General features: G+C 42.2%; 1 protein-coding gene across 5 annotated transcripts in view; it reads right to left on the bottom strand.

Annotated features, from left to right (window-relative positions):
- Positions 1-3,376: 3,376 nt before the first annotated feature.
- Positions 3,377-18,893, bottom strand: part of ZNF385A (zinc finger protein 385A) — a 307,656-nt gene continuing 292,139 nt past the window's right edge. For all 5 annotated transcript variants that reach the window (XM_075337178.1, XM_075337179.1, XM_075337177.1 and 2 more), the window contains 4 exons: positions 15,396-15,659; positions 15,097-15,275; positions 12,801-12,896; positions 3,377-9,379 (listed from right to left, as the gene is read on the bottom strand). In XM_075337178.1, the coding sequence (XP_075193293.1) occupies positions 9,152-9,379; positions 12,801-12,896; positions 15,097-15,275; positions 15,396-15,659 (767 nt within the window). In that variant the 3' untranslated portion in view covers positions 3,377-9,151. The remainder of the gene's footprint in view (positions 9,380-12,800; positions 12,897-15,096; positions 15,276-15,395; positions 15,660-18,893) is intronic.

The raw sequence follows: 18,893 nt of genomic DNA, 5'->3' as shown, positions 1-18,893 counted from the left end.
TGCACGTTGCGATATCGACTGCGACGCCGGATGTGCGTCACTTTCGATTTGACCCCACCGACATCGCACGTGCAATGTCGCAACGTGCAAAGCCGCCCTAAAATATAGGTTGCAGTCCTTGTACGGCCACCTTTTAGGTGAAGGATTTCCATGACCACTGTTGTGCCCAGACTTTGAGCTGGTGGCAGCCATAAAAATTAAGCTGAGAATGTTTCCTGCTATGGGAATTATGAGAACGGCCGAAGGCATTGGCTTTGATGTTTCCTTTATTAGATTAAACCTTCAAAATTGCTCGTAGAAAAGTGGAGACAGAGAATGGGAAAATTATATATTTTTTTCTTATTCTACAAATAAATACAGTATAGGGACACTAAAATATAAATCCCAACATTGCTATTATTCTGCATGTAGGACTTGATGAATACACCCCATGCTCTGGATAATGTCTTGAGGATCGTTGTGAAAATTTGGCTGCAAATAGCACAATAAGAAGGCGTGCACTGCCAGAAGGGATTATCCTGACATTGAAGCCTGAAAACTATAATCTTAACCCTGAGCAGATCTGTACTGAGAATAAATTGTAAGACTTCATTTAATTACTACGAATGCACTGCAGATTTCTCTACAAAACTGCACGAGAAATAGATGAGTGCACCAGGTACTGGATTATGGAGAGAGGACGGAGTGACCTCACAGATCATAAAAATTTAATATGATTGGGCTCGTTTCCAAATACTCTCAGCAATAGACCCTTTTCGTCACTGGGGGCTTCTTACTCTACAAACTTGGCCTAAACAGTAAGGTGTCCACCATAGCAACAAAACACTGCCTAATATTATAGCAACAGCTGCTGCCGTGGTTACGTTATGTCTTATAAGAAGGGAACAAGACAAGGTTTGTATACAAAAAGGAAGACATGTTTTATTTAGGTTTGTCAGTAAGATGCCTGAGACGCCAGGAGCCTGGAGTGTGGCACAAAACAGTAGCCATGGGTGCAGCTTGCCAAGAGGTCATAGCCGTGAGCAACTGGTCATCAATTGTAAGAGTTGCCCTATTATTACTTAAAATAGACAAGATCCCGAGAGCCTCCTTGTGCTAGCCAGCACAGATATATTATTGCAATGTCCGCTTCTGTCGGGTAAGAAGCTTCGTGGATCTCTAGGAGGGTTGCTTAATACTGATTCGATCATCTTTTGGACAGGATGCACACCACGGAAATGGTTTTTTGCTTCTGCCCCACACAACAGCTTCCTAAGGACATCAATGAAAACAGTGTGTGCCCATATGCAAAAAATGTGAATTGACAAGCATCTCTACTCTCCATGCTGCCAAGAGCAATACATGTATATAACATGCCCTGGATGATTCCAGAAGTGAAGTGCTAAATTACATATGACCGGGTCAAGGACGTTCATTAGGGGTTATTTACAACCGCTAAACACAGTGCAAACCAGGTCTGGGTAAATGTTACTTTATTGCCCTTGATGTTTCATGCAAAAATATGGAAATCGATGATTTCAACAATTAGACAAGACATTAAAGGAAACCTGTCAGGTGCAATATGCACCCAGAACCATGGGCAGCTCTGGGTGTATATTGCTAATCCCTGCCTAACTGTCCCTGTATACACTAGCCTAGATCTTTTATCTTATGCTAATGAGCGCGGGTACTAGTCCCAAAGACGCTATATGCTCTGACTAGCCCCCCCCTCCTAGCATGGTAGTACGCCTACAGGGGTGTATTAACATGCTATTCAATTTAGCTTCACCAGCGGTGATATGCGTACCTTTGTTCGCTGTGACCGTGCTTCTGAATGTCGGGCACTTCTGGTCATTTGCAGTATGATGCCGGGTGTATGCGTCCCAGCTTCAGACAGGTCTACTGCGCATGACTGGAAGTGCCCGGTATTCAGAACAGCATTCACTGCGGACACAGGTACATGCAGCACCAAGAGTGATGCTGCATTGGATAGCATGTTAGCACACCCCTGTGGGTGTACTACCATGCTAAGGCTGGGTTCAGACATAGCGACAGCGACGTCGCTGTTACGTCACCATTTTCTGTGACGTAACAGCGACCTTGTATGTCGCTGTTATGATCGCTGCTTAGCTGTCAAACACAGCGACGCAGCAGCGATCATAGCGTCGCTACATGTGCAGAGAGCAGGGACCCGCGCACACTGCTTAGCGCTGGCTCCCTGCTCTCCTAGCTACAGTACACATCGGGTTAATTACCCGATGTGTACTGCAGCTACATGTGCAGAGAGCAGGGAGCCGCGCACACTGCTTAGCGCTGGCTCCCTGCACTCCTAGCTACAGTACACATCGGGTTAATTAACCCAATGTGTACTGCAGCTACATGTGCAGAGAGCAGGAGTCGGCAGCGTGAGAGCGGCAGGGGGCTGGTAACGAAGGTAAATATCGGGTAACCACCTTGGTTACCCGATGTTTACCCTGGTTACAGCTTACCGCAGCTGCCAGACGCCGGCTCCTGCTCTCTGCTCGCTTCATTTCGTCGCTCTCTCGCTGTCACACACAGCGATCTGTGCATCACAGCGGGAGAGCAACAATAAAAAAATGAACCAGGGCTGTGTGTAACGAGCAGCGATCTCATAGCAGGGGCTAGATCGCTGCTCAGTGTCACACACAGCGAGATCGCTAATGAGGTCACTGCTGCGTCACAAAAACCGTGACTCAGCAGCGATCTCAGCAGCGATCTCGCTGTGTGTGAAGCACCCCTAAAGCTGGGTTTACACACTGCAACATCTCAAACGACATCGCTGTAACGTCACTGGTTTTGTGACGCAATAGCGATGTTGTTTGCGATGTTGCAGTGTGTGAAACCTATCAGCGACCTGGCCCCTGCTGTGAAGTTGCTGGAAGTTGCTGATCACTACAAGTCGTTCAGGACCATTCCTAGGTCCTTTGTTTCCCGCTGTGCAGCATGAAGTTTCAGTGTGTGAATCCTTTTCAGCGACTTCCCTTTCAAAAGGCTGCTTATCAACGTCCCCAACAACCAGCTAGGTCGCTCTGCAGGTCCGGATCGCTGGTAAGTTGTTGGCCAGGTTTGCCGGGTTGAACGCTCACCAGAGACTTAGCAGAGACTTATGGAGATCGCTATTGCGTCACCAAACCGGTGACGTTACAGCGATGTCCTTTGCGATGCTGCAGCGTGTAAACCCAGCTTAAGAGGACAAACTAATCAGGGGATATAACACTCTTGGGACTAGTCCCTGTGCTCATTAGCATTAGAAAAACTAGTTCTAAAGATCTTTTATCTTAAGATCTCTTTATCTATGCTAATGTATACAGGGACCATTAGGCAGAGATTAGCAATATGCACCCAGAACTGCTCATGGTTCTGGGTGCATATTGCACCTGACAGGTTTCCTTTAAGTGATCTGTAGTGAATATGATCTTATATAGGTTATATGGGTAGACGCCTACTCAAAACAAAAAGAAGAGCACCATATGACCTGTATGGAAATGAGACTACACTCATCTCCTTGTATGTAAACGTTTCTAGGAGGTGGTGTTGCCATTGAAAAGACTTGTATCAGACATGCTTGTATCTGTCTTTCTACCTAGAAATGGGATCCAATATATTCCCCCAAAAAGGATACCATACGAAAAATGATGTGTATATTTTTGCACTGTACACACAAGCTGTAAATTACACCAATAATAACGTGATCATAAATTAATATTAAAACTGAATACAGAATGTAACACTTTGTAAAATGGACCCAACTAGAGTCAATAATCATAAATGGGATAACATGAAGATTGTTGACCACAAGGCAAAATCTCCAACAGTAAGCCCAAATATCATGGATCTTTAATAGTATTGGTCTTCTCATAAGGACCAAAAGGACCTTTTGGGGACCCCTAAGCTCTAGCGCCTAGCACCAACTATAGTCGCGCCCATGCAGGTACTGACTAATGGCGGGTAAGTGTTTGGAAGTGATACAGCTCTCCTACAATTATGGGGCAAGAGCTGCAGAAGATCCACTACAGAGGACTACTGTCATAGAGCTAAGGGACGATCACTGAAAAAATACTACTTACCCAAGTTGGGTTTATTTAATAAAATGTTCTATATTTCCAAGGGTTTTACTTAACAATAACTACTGGCTTTAACTTTGAGGACAAACAATGGTAGGTAAAGAGGTTTGCACAAAAGAAGGCCATTGTGGCTACAGTCTTAGGGCACAAATCACTACTGATGACTGAAAAACGTCCTCTCAAGTGATTTCAAATCTGTAAAGTGTCTTCACTATTATACTAAATTCATCACCGAATAGTGGGTTACAATGAGTGATTACATGCAAGCTGGATGGGTGAATACATGTACAGATAAACTTTTGGAAAGCATGTGAGAGCTTCTCATTGAAACAAAACGAAAAGCTGAACACAAGTAAACTACTTAGAATTTATTAAGACAGCTATTTTATTTGTATACATTTTCCAGGGTTGCTAGGATTGTATGATGCTTTTGTAATTGTGAGCTCTTTGGCTTCTTAATGACTGCACGTCAATGGTCATCCAATGGCTTCCTCTTGTCCCTATATTATTGCTACGTCAGTCTGTTTAATGCTAATTGCTTACGAGCAGCTTATAAATGCATGCTTGCTTATTATACATGTCATTTAGAAGGTTTTTTTTAAGACTAATGCCATGGTTCCACATTTCCTGCTGCTTATATTCACTTGCACAAGCAGCTGGGAGGTGGAGTACATAAATGTAACGAGACAAAAAAATAGACGGTATATGTAGCACATAAACAATTGCATAGTCTTTAGGAAGAATTCATCTATCAAATAAATAAAACGATTGTCAAAGTACACAAGCCTCTTTCGTAGACGACAAACAGTTTGTGCAAGTAGTTTCAAAAGTGGTTAATGTACCTCGTTCTAGAAGCGTGTACACGGGGCAGAAACACAAGGGTCCTTGCTCTCGTCTACCATCTAAAACATAAGGCAGGGTTCTTGTTCTACTGTAAGGGTCATTTGCAAAGGTAAGATGAGGGAGTTATGGTCCGATGCTTTTCTGACTCTGAGAAAGTGCTATACCACTTTTTATATCACGATATTGTTTCATTCCTGCCCAAATACTAAGACTCCTTTTAGTCTTTCCCTACATTCAGTGTATACACTGGGAAATGATTCTGAATACAAACCAAACCCATTACCTAGACTTATACAAACTGAAGATATAGCATATATGTGTGTGTGTGTGTGTGTATACACATGTATAAATATATACAGCGTCGTACTGGATACCGTTGGAACTGCAGTAATACCAGTCCTGTCCGCGGTTACCTGCACTAATTCTGGAGCTCTCACCTGAGCTTCGGAGTGGAGCCTGGACTGAGCCGCGGGTTTCCAATACTGAATTGTGAGCGCCGACTGATTCCCCGGCTATTCCAGTTCAGTTCATGACAGCTGCGGACAGGCTGAGCTGAACTCTGCTCAGCTCAGGTGACAGCTCCGGAGTTTAATACAGGTAACCGTGGCTAGGACTGGTATTACCGGCGGTTTCTGGTAATACCAGTACTGGCTGCTGTTACCTGCATTCAACTGCGGACAGTCCAGGCTGCACTCCGGAGCTCAGCTGAGAGCTCCGAAGTTCAGTGCAGTTAACCGCGGCCAGAACTGGTATTACTGCAGTTCCTCTGGTAGCCAGTCCGACGCATATATATATATATATATATATATATATATATATATATATATATGTCAAACAATATACCTTTACTGCTCCCTGGTTATCGTAGAGGTGATTGCATTACACACAATTTGCCTTAGGCAACTGTAATGCCTCAGTCCCCTGATGAAGCCAGACATGGTGAAACATGTTGGGGAGGCTGGCAGCGATGATTTTCATTAGTTGTATTAGGGAGAGTTTACCAAAGGGATAATATAGGTAACTTAGGTCCGTGGCCTGACAATCCACATGAGACAGTAATGATCTATAAATAGTCTCCCCCCTTGGCTAAAGTTTTTAAGGCATTTATTAATAACAGCAATAAATGTTGCTTTAACAGTTTTGAGTTAAGATGGCCCTAGCTGCCTAAAGCAAATTGTTGTGTGTGTGTGTGTGTGTGTATGTATGTATATATATATATATATATATATATATATACATACATACTGCTACAAAAAATAAAGTGGACACTAAAATACCAATTGTGCTGTTTAAGTGTTTCCTTTATTTTTTTTTGAGCAGTGTGTATATATATATATATATATATATATATATATGTATATATATATATATATTCATTTTTGTGCTATATCCTCTGTGTACGCCAAAATTACACTTTTTGCGATATGTCCATATGTTGGACACAGTACAATGTGCTGATTTGGCATATATTTTGGGAGAACATCCCAATGTATACCTTGACTGTGGGGGAAAAATGTGTAAACATAGCCTTAAAGGACCTGTTCTAGTTTAGTGAAGGTATCCTATTTGGACACACCTCCAAACTACAATGGGTTTAACCCATTTGACAAATGTGTTATTTTTGTTGCTTTTGTTGTAGTTAATGAAGAAACAACAAAAGTATCTTTTTATAAAGAAATTGCTCTAGATATAACTTGTCCCCGTATGGGGCACAAAGAAATAGAGAAGAAAAAAATCTACAGTTCAAAGCAAGTTTAGGCAACATGTGGCTCTTCAGCTGGTGGAGAAAAAATTGCTCCAGCATCCCTGGCCAATTAAAGGCTAACGAGCTACGCTTGTCATTCCAGTGTAGCTGTACGAGAACATGTTACCTACTAGTGCATCTCAGTAAATTAAGATATCATCAAAAAGTTAATTAATTTCAGCAATTCAATACAAAAAGGGAAACACATATATTATATAGAGACATTACACACTGATCTATTTCAAGTGTTTATTTCTGTTAATGTTGATGATTATGGCTTACAGCCAATGATAACCCAAAAGTCATTATCTCAGAAAATTAGAATATTATATAAGACCTGCTGAAAAAAAAAATGAAACTCAGAAATGTTGGCGCTTACTGAAAAGTCTGTACAGTAAATGCACTCAGTACTTGGTCACGGCTCCTTTTGCATGAATTGCTGCTTTAATGCAGCGTAGCATGGAGGCGATCAGCCTGTGGCACTGCTGAGGTGTTATGGAAGCCCAGGTTACTTTGATAGCAGCCTTCAGCTCATCTGCATTATTGGGTCTGGTGTCTCATTTTCCTCTTGACAATACCCCATATATTCTCTATGAGGTTTAGGTCAGGTGAGTTTGCTGGCCAATCAAGCACAGTGACACTGTGGTTATTAAACCAGGTATTGGTACATTTGGCAGTGTGGACAGATGCCAAGTCCTGCTGGAAAATGAAATTTCCATCTCCAAAAAGCTTGTTAGCAGAGGGAATCATGGAGTGCTCTAAAATTTCCTGGTAGACGGCTGCACTTTGGTCTTGATGAAACACAGTGGACCTACACCAGCAGATGATTTGCCTCCCCAAACCATCACTGATTGTGGAAGCTTCACACTAGACCTCAGGCAGTTTGGATTGTGGCCTCTCCACTCTTCCTCCAGACAATGGGACCTTGATTTCCAAATTACATGTAAAATTTACTTTCATTTGAAAACAACACCTTGGACCACTGAACAATAGTCCAATTCTTTTTCTCTTTGGCCCAGGTAAGATGTTTCTGACGTTGTCTATTGGTCATGGGTGGCTTGACACAAGGGATACAATGGCTCTTGAAGCACTGACTCCAGCAGCAGTCCACTCCTTGTGAATCTCCCCCAAATTTTTTAATGGCCTTTTCTTAACAATCCTATCAAGGCTGCGGTTATCCCGGTTGCTTGTGCACCTTTTACTACCACACTTTTTCCTTCCACTCAACTTTCCATTAATACGCTTGGATACAGTACTCTGGTAACAGCCAGCTTCTTTAGCAATGACCTTTTGTGGCTTACTCTCCTTGTGGAGTGTGTCAATAACTGCCTGTTGGACATCTGTCAAGTCAGCAGTCTTCCCCATGATTGTGTAGCCTACTGAACCAGACTAAGTGACCATTTTAAATGCTTAGGAAGCCTTTGCAGGTGTTTTGTGGTAATTATTCTAATTTTCTAAGATAATGACTTTTAAATATTCATTGGCTGTAAGCCATAATCATCAACAATAGAAATAAACACTTGAAATAGAGCACTCTGCTTGTAATGACTCTATATAATATATGCATTTCTTTTTGTATTGAATTATTAAGATAAAAGAACTTTTTGATGATATTCTAATTTATTGAGATGCACTTGTATCTATTTCTGATGTAGAAAGACCGCAACACTGAGAATGTCAGAGTTGGACAAATACAAATTTATGGCTAATTTCTTCAGTGTAGACACCCTGTGGTCCAAGTGGAAACTGCATAGGAAAATCTCACTAACATTGTACAGTTACAGTATATAGATGACGTTTTTTCCCAGTGATGTAAAATTCATCTAAGTACTGAAAACATAATGTGACATTGTGACTGTAAATCAAGAACATATGCTCTTCCCTGAAGTTATTGGAAAAAAACACCCCATCTAACTGGAAAATTCTAAACTTAAACTATAAGTGTATGAATAGATTAGGCAGTTAAAAAAGCACATGGACGGTCAGATGTCATTACTGACTTTCTTCTTCCTTTTTGCAAAAGAAAGAGCTTTTTTAAACACAGCAGCATCAATATACCCCTCATACACTTCAGAAATAGTTTTATATGACACCCAGTGTTTCCTCTCAGTCACAGTCCACTGAGTTATTTAGGTTGATCCACTAAAGACCGAAAAAAATGCCAAAACTATTGCTATTCCCAGCTGTGCGTCCATTTATCCCAAATCACCTAATATAGACCCTGAGCCACCTGTCTCTTTCTAATGGTGGGTTTATTCACTGTGCTCAGATCGTAACTTAGTCAGTAATACCCTTCAGAAATTCACAAAGGCTCTTTTGCTGCTCGTGTCCTGGGAAAGAATTGACCATGAGTTTGCAGAATATTCCAGTTTCTATATATTTCTGAGAGACGGGAAGATACTGAGCAAGAGGCAGCTGGTTAAATCCTGCCATAGTTTTGTCAGTGCAGGTTCAAGTTCCAGTGGATTAGTGTTATATTGTGAAGGTAGACAGCTTCTTCTCAATAAGGGGAGAAAAGTATTGTCCCATGTGCAGTTCTGATGGGTCCTGGAGCCGGTCGCAGTAAGTGGTGTGTCAATGGGGGAGCCTGTAGAAGTGGAGGGTTGGCAGCAGGACGTAGACCCAATGGAGAGGACACAGCAGCAGCAGCCATTGCAACCGCCAGAGGACTGGGGAGAAGACCTGCAGATAATGTCTTTGAAAAGTCCTTAGAGAAGACCAGACTTGTCTATAAAGAGAACAAGAAACAAAAAGGGACACATAAATATTACTTCTTTTGAACAGATGTATCTATCTATTAACTTTGACCATCAAAAAGACTTCCATTTATTGCAGCCACAAAAGTAGGATTGGTTATTGATGATATTGACATGTTTGATTAATTATTCACTTCAACCTCTTCACATATTAAAACTCAAGGAATCTTAACGTACTAAAACATCAAGAAAATGACATAAGAACTGCCATTGTGCTCATATGAGCACAGATTACCCATCAGATAACCTATATAGTGCTGCTATCAAACCTTACAAAGTTGACATGGTTCTAAAGACAAAAAAATAGCTTATTATTAGTTGTCCTACTTTTGCATGTCTAAAATACCATGTATTCCTATATATGACCTATCTGACCTTGTTGGTTCATGAGCAGAGTAGTTTTTTTTAATCAATATGAGAAAAATTAAAAAAATAAATGGATGACACATGGATTGCAAAATCTGGGACAAGGACCAAATATGGAAACCGCACATGTGTGAAACTGGCTTTATAGAAGGCAGTAATAAGAGGGTAAGGTGGCCTAGAACACTAGTTAGTGATGCCAATGTATATTTCATTCAGTGTTTATAGAAAGCAGGTGACAGCTTCTAAGAGCAAAGGCTGTCATTGATGGTTGTCACAAACAGGATTGGATTAAAGAGGTTGTCCACTACTTTTATATTGATGGCCTATCCTTAGGATAAATCATCAATGTCTGACCAGCCTGGGTTTGACACCCTGCTGTTTTCTGTGCTGGCGGTGGGAACTGGCAGCCAGAAATGTTCAGTTCTTGAGCTGCCAGTGGCCCCAAGAACAGCTGCTCGGCAGTAGTGCGAGGTGTTGTACCCCGGCTGATTAGACATTAATGACCTGTCCTAAGGATAGGCCATCAATGTAAAAGTAGTTGACAACCTGTTTAAGTCAAAAGAATATCAAAGTATCTTTCAGTGGGCTTGGGTTCACAACTTGTGAACTACCATATTTTTTGCTTTTAACGGAGAGTGGTAGAGCAGGGTATTTCCAAGCCACGCCAATGACTACCAGATCATGAAGCTTTGAGGATTAATGTAGCTTTATTTGTGCACTGGTCAATGCGTTTCGGGAGACTTTGCTCCCTTCCTCAGGACAGTCAGGCAAAGAACATTAAATCTTTTTTCAGATATTTTTTGCTTTGTAAGACACACTTTTTTTCCCCAAAACTGAGAGTAAAATGGCAGTCCATCTTACAAAACTGATGTGGCTTACCGGGGTGGCGGTGGTGGAGCGGGGTCATAGGAGACAGGGTCACCGGATGCGTTCGGGGGTGTTGCGGTGGATGGCATTGATCTGCGGGCGGGCAGCATTGATCAGCAGGCAGGCTGCGAGGGTGTCAAAGGACGTGGTGTCTCGGCGGCAGGTGCATTGAGCTGACTGTTGGCTCCATTGAATTGTCCGAGGTTGATACAATGAACTTCAAAAAAATGGCTGCAGAGGTGGCTCGTGCACAGAATGACATGATGGACTTTAAGAAAATGACCGCAGAGTCCTATCTGTGCACGCTCCGTCTCCGAGGCCATTTTCTTGAAGTCCATCTTGTCAACTGCGGACAATTCAATGGAGCCAGCAGTCAGCTCAATGCACCTGCTGCCGAGACACTGCGTCCTGTGACACCTCTGCAGCCCGCCTGCCCGCAGATAAATGGAACCTGCCACGACATCCCTGAACGTGTCCTGAGACACTGCCGCCTTTGACCCTGCTCCACCACCATCGTCCCAGTAAGCCATATCCGGGGAATTCAATGGTGCCCGCCGCTACAACCCCTAGCCGGCAGTATTGCTGACCCTCCTGAGCCATGACACCCCCTCCTCTGAGCTCGCAACATCGCCTACCCTGCTTCCTGTGACCTTCCTGACCACTCCACTATCGCCGCTCCCCCTGGTGAGCATTAGAATTAAGACACACTAGGATTATAAAATGGAACCTCATAATAACATTAAAAATATGTTTTCCTATTTTCCTCCTCTAAATTTGGGGTGCGTCTTATAAAACAAAAAATACGGTAATTCAGTATGTACCGCTGGTGAAGTGACAAGGAACCTTAATACCATTGCAAAAATTTCAACAGTGCCTGTTTTTTTTTTAACCTTTACGGAGTCATTTCCCACTTTCTTTCAAATGGGATCACAACTAAGTCAAAACTAAATCGATGGGTATATTCCTTGTTGTGATCAGTCAGAATAATTTGGTGAGTCCTATCTCTCCCAGTCTGCCATTCTCCCTATAGCATTTATTACTTGTCTGCTAGATTAAAATACCATAATTCTTAATTAGCTGAATAGACTAGTAAATTAATTTCCAAAAGGGGGTTATTCAGAAGGACTGCTAAGTGTAGATGAGCACATCTGTTTGAAAGCAAATTTGTTTAAATTCTCTTGAATCTGATTTTTTCGCGATTCACTTTGTACAAATCAATAGTGACAACCATTTTGCTGAATTGTAGAAAGCAGTAATTAAAAATCACAAATACAAGTTCAATTGTTCCAGTGCCAGAGCCCTGGTGCACTGTATATCCTTGTGTTTTCTTCAGTAATCTTCACCCAGATATCACAACAATGTGCGTCATGAGATTATGACGCACATCGCCCAAATCCTAACTAGTAAATCAAAATCCTGGAAAAAGACACGAAGCTGTCTGAAGCCTACTTGGTGCCAGTAGCCTACGTCAGTGGCAAGGAAAGTTTTCTTTTACACCAGGTTTATTACGTGCTCTGATCTGGAGAGGCCCAAGAAAATAGTAATAAACATTTGATTTGTATTGAATAACTTGAATGCAAATCAAATTTCCTGGTCAAATTAGAACAAATTAGCAAATCAAAAATGTTATTGCCTCCTGGAAAAAGCGCCGCAAGTGCAAAACGTGCGTTGGGTGCGTGGGACACCATTACGTTTTGTCTACTGACCCCCTTATAGGTATACCATACATGACTATGGGATTCTTAATGCTTATCTATAATGTTTAGTTACTTCAGCAGCACACTTGTGTTGGTATTTTGTGTACCTTGTTTAATTATTTATATCAGGTTTAATTAAATTGCTCCCATTATTACCTAAGGCTGATATCTATATTATACGAGGGATTGTTTGATTTGGTGTTCCCAACATAATATAACATCTACCCTTTTGAGGGGTTCTGTTTTTTGGAGACATCTTGTATATGTTTGTGATTTTAAACGATTTTATATTTAATAAAATTTAATTGTTATATGCGATTGCATATGTTGGTGGTGGTTCATATTCTGCTGGTTGAACATTCCCAATTTTTAATTGTGATTTTGGTGTTTAAATCAAAAATGTTGTAAGATTTTCTAAATGCTACCAAAGTATCTTCACTTGGTAAATTTTCCAAAAACATACCGTAAGCTCCTGCAGAGTTTGCTGCTTCTTGTGCCTACTCAGTAGAGGGTTGGGTTTCCCTGACACCCCATCACGATGTCTACGACTTGAGATGTGCTGAGACAGAAATACAAAATGGTTTATTTTTATACAGTAAACTAGTCTTTTACAGAATATCTGTTATGTAAATGTTTAGAATTGTTTTCTATGGATTCACAATCAAAGATCTCCTTTCTAAATTTAACAAGTTCCAATAACTAAATACTGTAAACATGTCACTCCAACATATTGCTTCCAGATGAGAACATCTTTATTTCACAATTTCTATAAAAATCCAACTACTTATAACAAACAAAACTCTATTACTATTTATCTGGCTTTCATCTAGTCTGTATTAATTAAAGGCAAAACTGAAAGGAATATTGAAATTATTCTGACTTTTGCAGTGTGTATTTCAAGTGTAAGTGATCTTTGCGCCTTTCCTTACCAAGCTCAGCAGTTTGTGTTGCAGACTTCTCCTTCCTAACTTGATTTCAGGATGTTGTTGCTATTGATATAGTATAGGATACATTAGAGCAGGGGTCCCCAACCTATGGCTCGGGAGCCACATGTGGCTTACTGGCCCGTAATGTATGTCTCGTGGTTGTCTTCTAACTTGGTGCATTAGCATCAGTTCTAGCAAACAGTTATGAGGAGCAGGTCTCCAGATGGTGACTTTTGTGAGTAGCCCTGCATACAACAGCAGATCTGAATAGGGGTAAGGTAGGAACCCCTGGATCTTGGTATACTGCCTCATTGTGATTTCTGTGGAAAAGCTTTGGTTGACTTTATGAAATTAATGGGGGCTGATCAAGAACAAAGTAGATGTGGAACTGTTTCTGCACTGCTGAAGATATGACATAAATCCAGGAAAGTTGAATGATGGTGGTTTTATTCTACGCGTTTCGAAATGTCACCCCACTTCTTCATCTGGAAATCTACCAATATAACTGATGTAATAATGGGGGCTCTGTCACTACTGTAAGGGAGTGGGAGCTGGATGTGGCTCGAGACCCTCTGTCAAAGTTGAATGTGGCTCTAAAGGTCAAAAAAGGTTGGGGACCTCTGCATTAGAGATACAACTAATTTCCTAATTACTGCTTCTTTCTACAAGCTTGATAGCTTTTATTACTTCTTCCACTCCATCTACCTCACCCTACAACAGGATTGAACACAGACAATACTGTAGAGGGCCCCTATGTAATAACAATATATGGGTCCTTTGTAGCCCAACAACTCCTCCTGAAGAACAATTCCACCTGCTTTGGAGGTGTTAGTTGGCCCCTCACATCTTGGGCCCCTGTGCGGCTGCACATGTTACACAAATGGTAGGCCCGCCCCTGCTCTGTACAAATTGTAAACTTTTGAAAAAACTAGCAACATCCTTCTACATAAACACAGAGAAAAAAATTATCTGTGATCAGTGACGGACTGGCTAGCGGAGGAACCATCAGTAATACCAAGCCTTGTTGCGGTTACCTGCATTGAGCGCTGGAGCTCTCACCTGAGCTCCGGAGCTCTCACCTGAGCTCTGGAGTGCAGCCTGGACTGGACTCAGGGTTTGCAAGGCTGAACCGTGAGTGCCGACTGATTCCCCAACGATTGCGGTTCAGTTCATGACAGCTGCGGACAGGCTTGGCTGCACTCCGGAGCTCAGGTGAGAGCTCCGGAGCTCAATGCAGATAACCACAGCCAGGTTTGGTATTACTGACGGTTCCTCCGGTAGCCAGTCCGATTCTGTCTGTGATGATGATCACAGGAGTTTATCAGGCTTCAGCTACATTTCTCTAGCTACTCTTCATGACTGTAGATTGGCAAATTCTGACAGTGTACAAGAGGCACATTGTCAGGATTCCCCACTATTGGCAGATCGACTAGATTCTCAGCCGGTAATTAAAAAACTGAATGTATTTAGTCCATTTAAAACTAAACACAAAAATGATTAACACTGATGCGTTTCTGGCGACCTTGCGCCCTTATTCGTAGCAATGATGTCACTATAAATCTTGATGCTATGAATAAGGGCGCAAGGTCGTCAGAAACATGTTAGTGTTAACCACTATTATAGATCACTCATTGTGCATCATTCACTGAGGTCTTACCTATGTAAACAAACTTTAAACAATCATCAATCAGTACGGGCTTACTGATCAAAGGTCCTTTAGTGCCTTCGGCCAGTGCATGTAAATGAACCTTACACATGGAAGTGCACATCCTTAAAGATTTTTTAAGATCACTTTGGCTAGTATATAGTACAAAGCATGATACATATATTTACCTGCTTGAGCTGCCCTTCAGAGGTGACTCTGACGTTACAGATCTCACAGTGAAAAGTTCTTTCCTGGGTATTTGCGTCAAGAGGTCCAGTTGACCCATTTGTCAGCCCTCCAAGTCGTGGATAAGCCTTTATTGGACCAAGACCACTTCGAGCTTCAAGGATAGTTTTGTGCTTTGTACCTAATACCACAAATAATATAAAATATATTGGCATTCAATAGATATAAAGAAGCAGGTGTTTATTCATACTGAGGACTACATTGCCTGTGACCATCATGTCTCCTGCTTTCAGGTTCTAACCTTTGTTATGGGCCTCCAGTTGTGAAGTGGAGTTTACAGATACTTTGCAGAGAGCACAATACAGTAACTTCTTGGTTCTGTCATCATCATTCTCCGTACTATTTGCACTTGTTCCACCATTTCCAGGAGTAGTGGAAGAAGGAGATTTTGTGTCATCAATGGCTGCCTCAGATGAGGGATGTGAATACTCATTATTTTCATGTGTGACCATGTTCTCTGGACTCTCTGCAGGGAGTAAGTCAGTGTTGTCCATCCCTTGTTGATCTAATATAGAGAAGACACAAGTCAACGTCGTCTTAAAATGGGTAGAAAAAAATTAATTGTAACAAACTGACAAACAAATTGTTAATATGGACAAAATTTCTAAAGTTATCTGGGACTCTGTTTGTTTCAGCTAAGAGGCCAAGAACTCACTGGCATGAGGATGCTAAATATTTAGCTGTTCTGCTCTGCGACGACCTGTTCTGGCTCAATGGACCACTATAGCTGGCAATGCTCCCGATTCCAGTGTTGTCACATAGAGCAGCTTCTTCTCTTCTGTTCTTGACTGTCAACACTAGCAAGCCTGTCTGGCGACACTGCCGACATCATGGTCATTGACAGCTGTGTCCCCGCTGCATTAGGCTGAGCTGGCTGTCAATCAACATGACATCGGGTGTGATCTCTCATTCACAGAGCAGACCAGAAGTGAAAGAGTTGTTCTGTTAACGAGAGGTCAAATAAAGCTAGAGAATTGTCACCTGAGCTGGAACAGATTGTCGCAGGGCAGAACAGGTAGGTAGTTAGCAACTCCCTGCCACTAAGTTCTTATCCATATAACCCCCCCAAAAAAATCACACCTAACCCCTTTCGGCACATCTTTGAGACTAGGTAGGTAGTTTCTCATTAACAAAGGATCTCTCCTGGACCAAATATTTTTAAATGTATTAGGCCACTGACAAAGCACATACCGTGCATTACCATATCAATAACTCATTAATTGTGTAGAATCATATCACATGGGTGCACAAAAAATGAGAATTTGTTCCAGTAAGGTAATTTGAAGAAACCAAGATGAAGGCTTGTAGGGTAAATTTATAGAAGCCTGGTGTGAAATCAGCTGCCAATTTCACTCAAGTGATCTGTTTTGTCCCTACATAGTTCTTTGTTCTTCTATCTGTAAAGGGTGCTTTACACGCTGCGACATCGCTAACGATATATTGTCAGGGTCACGTCGTTAGTGACGCACATCCGGCGTCGTTAGCAACATCGCAGCATGTGACACCAAGGAGCGACGATCAACGATCGCAAAAACGTCAAAAATCGTTGATCGTTAACACGTCGCTCCTTTTCATAATATCGTTGGTGGGGCATGCCGCTGGTTGTTCCTCGTTTCTGTGGCATCACACATCGCTATGTGTGACACCGCAGGAATGACGAACATCTCCTTACCTGCGTCCACCGGCAATGAGGAAGGAAGGAGGTGGGCGGCATGTTCCAGCCGCTCATCTCCGCACCTCCTCTGCTATTGGACAGCTGCCGTGTGACGTCGCTGTGATGCTGCACGAACTGCCCCCTTAGAAAGGAGGCAGATCGCCGGCTTCTTTCTACTTCTGCTGTCCTGATGAAGAAGGCGGTGATGCCTTCGAAACGCGTTGACTTGTGAAAATGAAGGAAAGAATCCCATCACATCTCCTGGAATTGTGATTTTTAGCGCAGCATAGAACCCGTTTCTCATCACCCACCCAGCGACCCTTAGAAAGGAGGCAGATCGCCGGCCACAGCGACGTCGCAGGGAATGTAAGTCCGTGTCACGAGTGTAAGCGATGTTGTGCGCCACGGGCAGCGATATGCCCGTGACGCACAACCGACGGGGGCGGTTACGCTTGCTAGCGATACCGGCACCGATATCGCAGTGTGTAAAGTGCCCTTAATATTCTGAGAAATACAATATAAAGAAGCTGGATTTGTCGTCCGCCACCACATTCTCCTTATTTTAGAAATGTATTTGGTCTTTTTTTTTTTTTTTTTAAATCTGTGAGGAAAAGGATTTATAACTAACATGAATGAGTTCAGTGGAAAGCTGGTGGACGACTCCTAAGAAGAATGATCCCAAGATACGTTTCTCTAATTAAATAAGACATTACGATGGTGTTGAGGACAGTTTTTGTACGAAGAGAGAGACAGTGATTGTGTTTATTATTGTTGCTATGTGACTAACTAAATCTGGTCTCAAGCCTGTTGGCTACATCATGGGGTGTGTATGTTTTTTATGGATCCAGTGAAAAAGCCAAAACTGAGTGCTCGAGGCAAAGAAAGTGATGAATTAAACCCAACAGAATAATGTATAACTAGTTTTTATACTATAGGGTATTGCTTTACCCTACAATAACCTGATAATAGTTGACATTGTACATTTTTTGCCATAGGTTAAAGCCCATTTCTGAAAAATAAAAATCCCCCACTAATTTACAGGTTTTATAAAGAAAGAGTTGTGTAATTCATTTGAGGACAATCAACTACACAGTGGGGCATCCTTTGAGCTGATCAATGTGGATGAGGACTATATAAAGGTTTTTTTGGGTGGCGACTTTTATATTGATGACCTATGCTTAGGATAAATAAAGGACACAGTAAGGACAATTATGCAGATGATTTATGCATCAATGATAAACTGGAATTAGTATAAGTGTTTAACACCCAGCGATCATAATAACTCCTAAATCTGCAGGATATAATTCTTTGGAACATTCGGGAATTATTGACTTATAAATAGTCCTCATTGATATGTAAATGTGTTCATGCATTTTGTTTACAATAGGCCCTATTTATTGTTCTATTGTTATGTCTATGAATAGACATTATTTATTGCCATAATTTGATAGGCATACTGTATACTCAGTTAAGGTGAGTTAGGGTACCGTCACACTTTAGCGACGCAGCAGCGATCCCACCAGCGATCTGACCTGGTCAGGATCGCTGCTGCGTCGCTGCATGGTCGCTGGTGAGCTGTCAAACAGGCAGATCTCACCAGCGACCAGTGACCAGCCCCCAGCCAGCAGCAACGTGCAAGCGACGCTACGCTTGCACGGAGCCGGCGTCTGGAAGCTGCGGACACTGGTAACTAAGGTAAACATCGGGTATGGTTACCCGATGTTTACCTTAGTTACCAGCGCACACCGCTTAGCTTAGCGTGTGCAGGGAGCAGGGAGCCGGTACTGGCAGCGTGAGAGCTGCGGAGGCTGGTAACGAAGGTAAATATCAGGTAACCACCTTGGTTACCCAATGTTTACCTTGATTACAGCTTACCGCAGGCTGTCAGACGCCGGCTCCTGCTCCCTGCACATTCAGGATTGTTGCTCTCTCGCTGTCACACACAGCGATGTGTGCTTATCAGCGGGAGAGCAACAATAAAAAAATGAACCAGGGCTGTGTGTAACGAGCAGCGATCTCACAGCAGGGGCCAGATCGCTGCTCAGTGTCACACACAGCGAGATCGCTAATGAGGTCACTGCTGCG

This window comes from Anomaloglossus baeobatrachus, chromosome 2 (assembly GCF_048569485.1).
Source record: "Anomaloglossus baeobatrachus isolate aAnoBae1 chromosome 2, aAnoBae1.hap1, whole genome shotgun sequence".
In the NCBI taxonomy this organism is placed as follows: domain Eukaryota; kingdom Metazoa; phylum Chordata; class Amphibia; order Anura; family Aromobatidae; genus Anomaloglossus; species Anomaloglossus baeobatrachus.
This window is presented reverse-complemented; position numbering and strand designations above follow the sequence as displayed.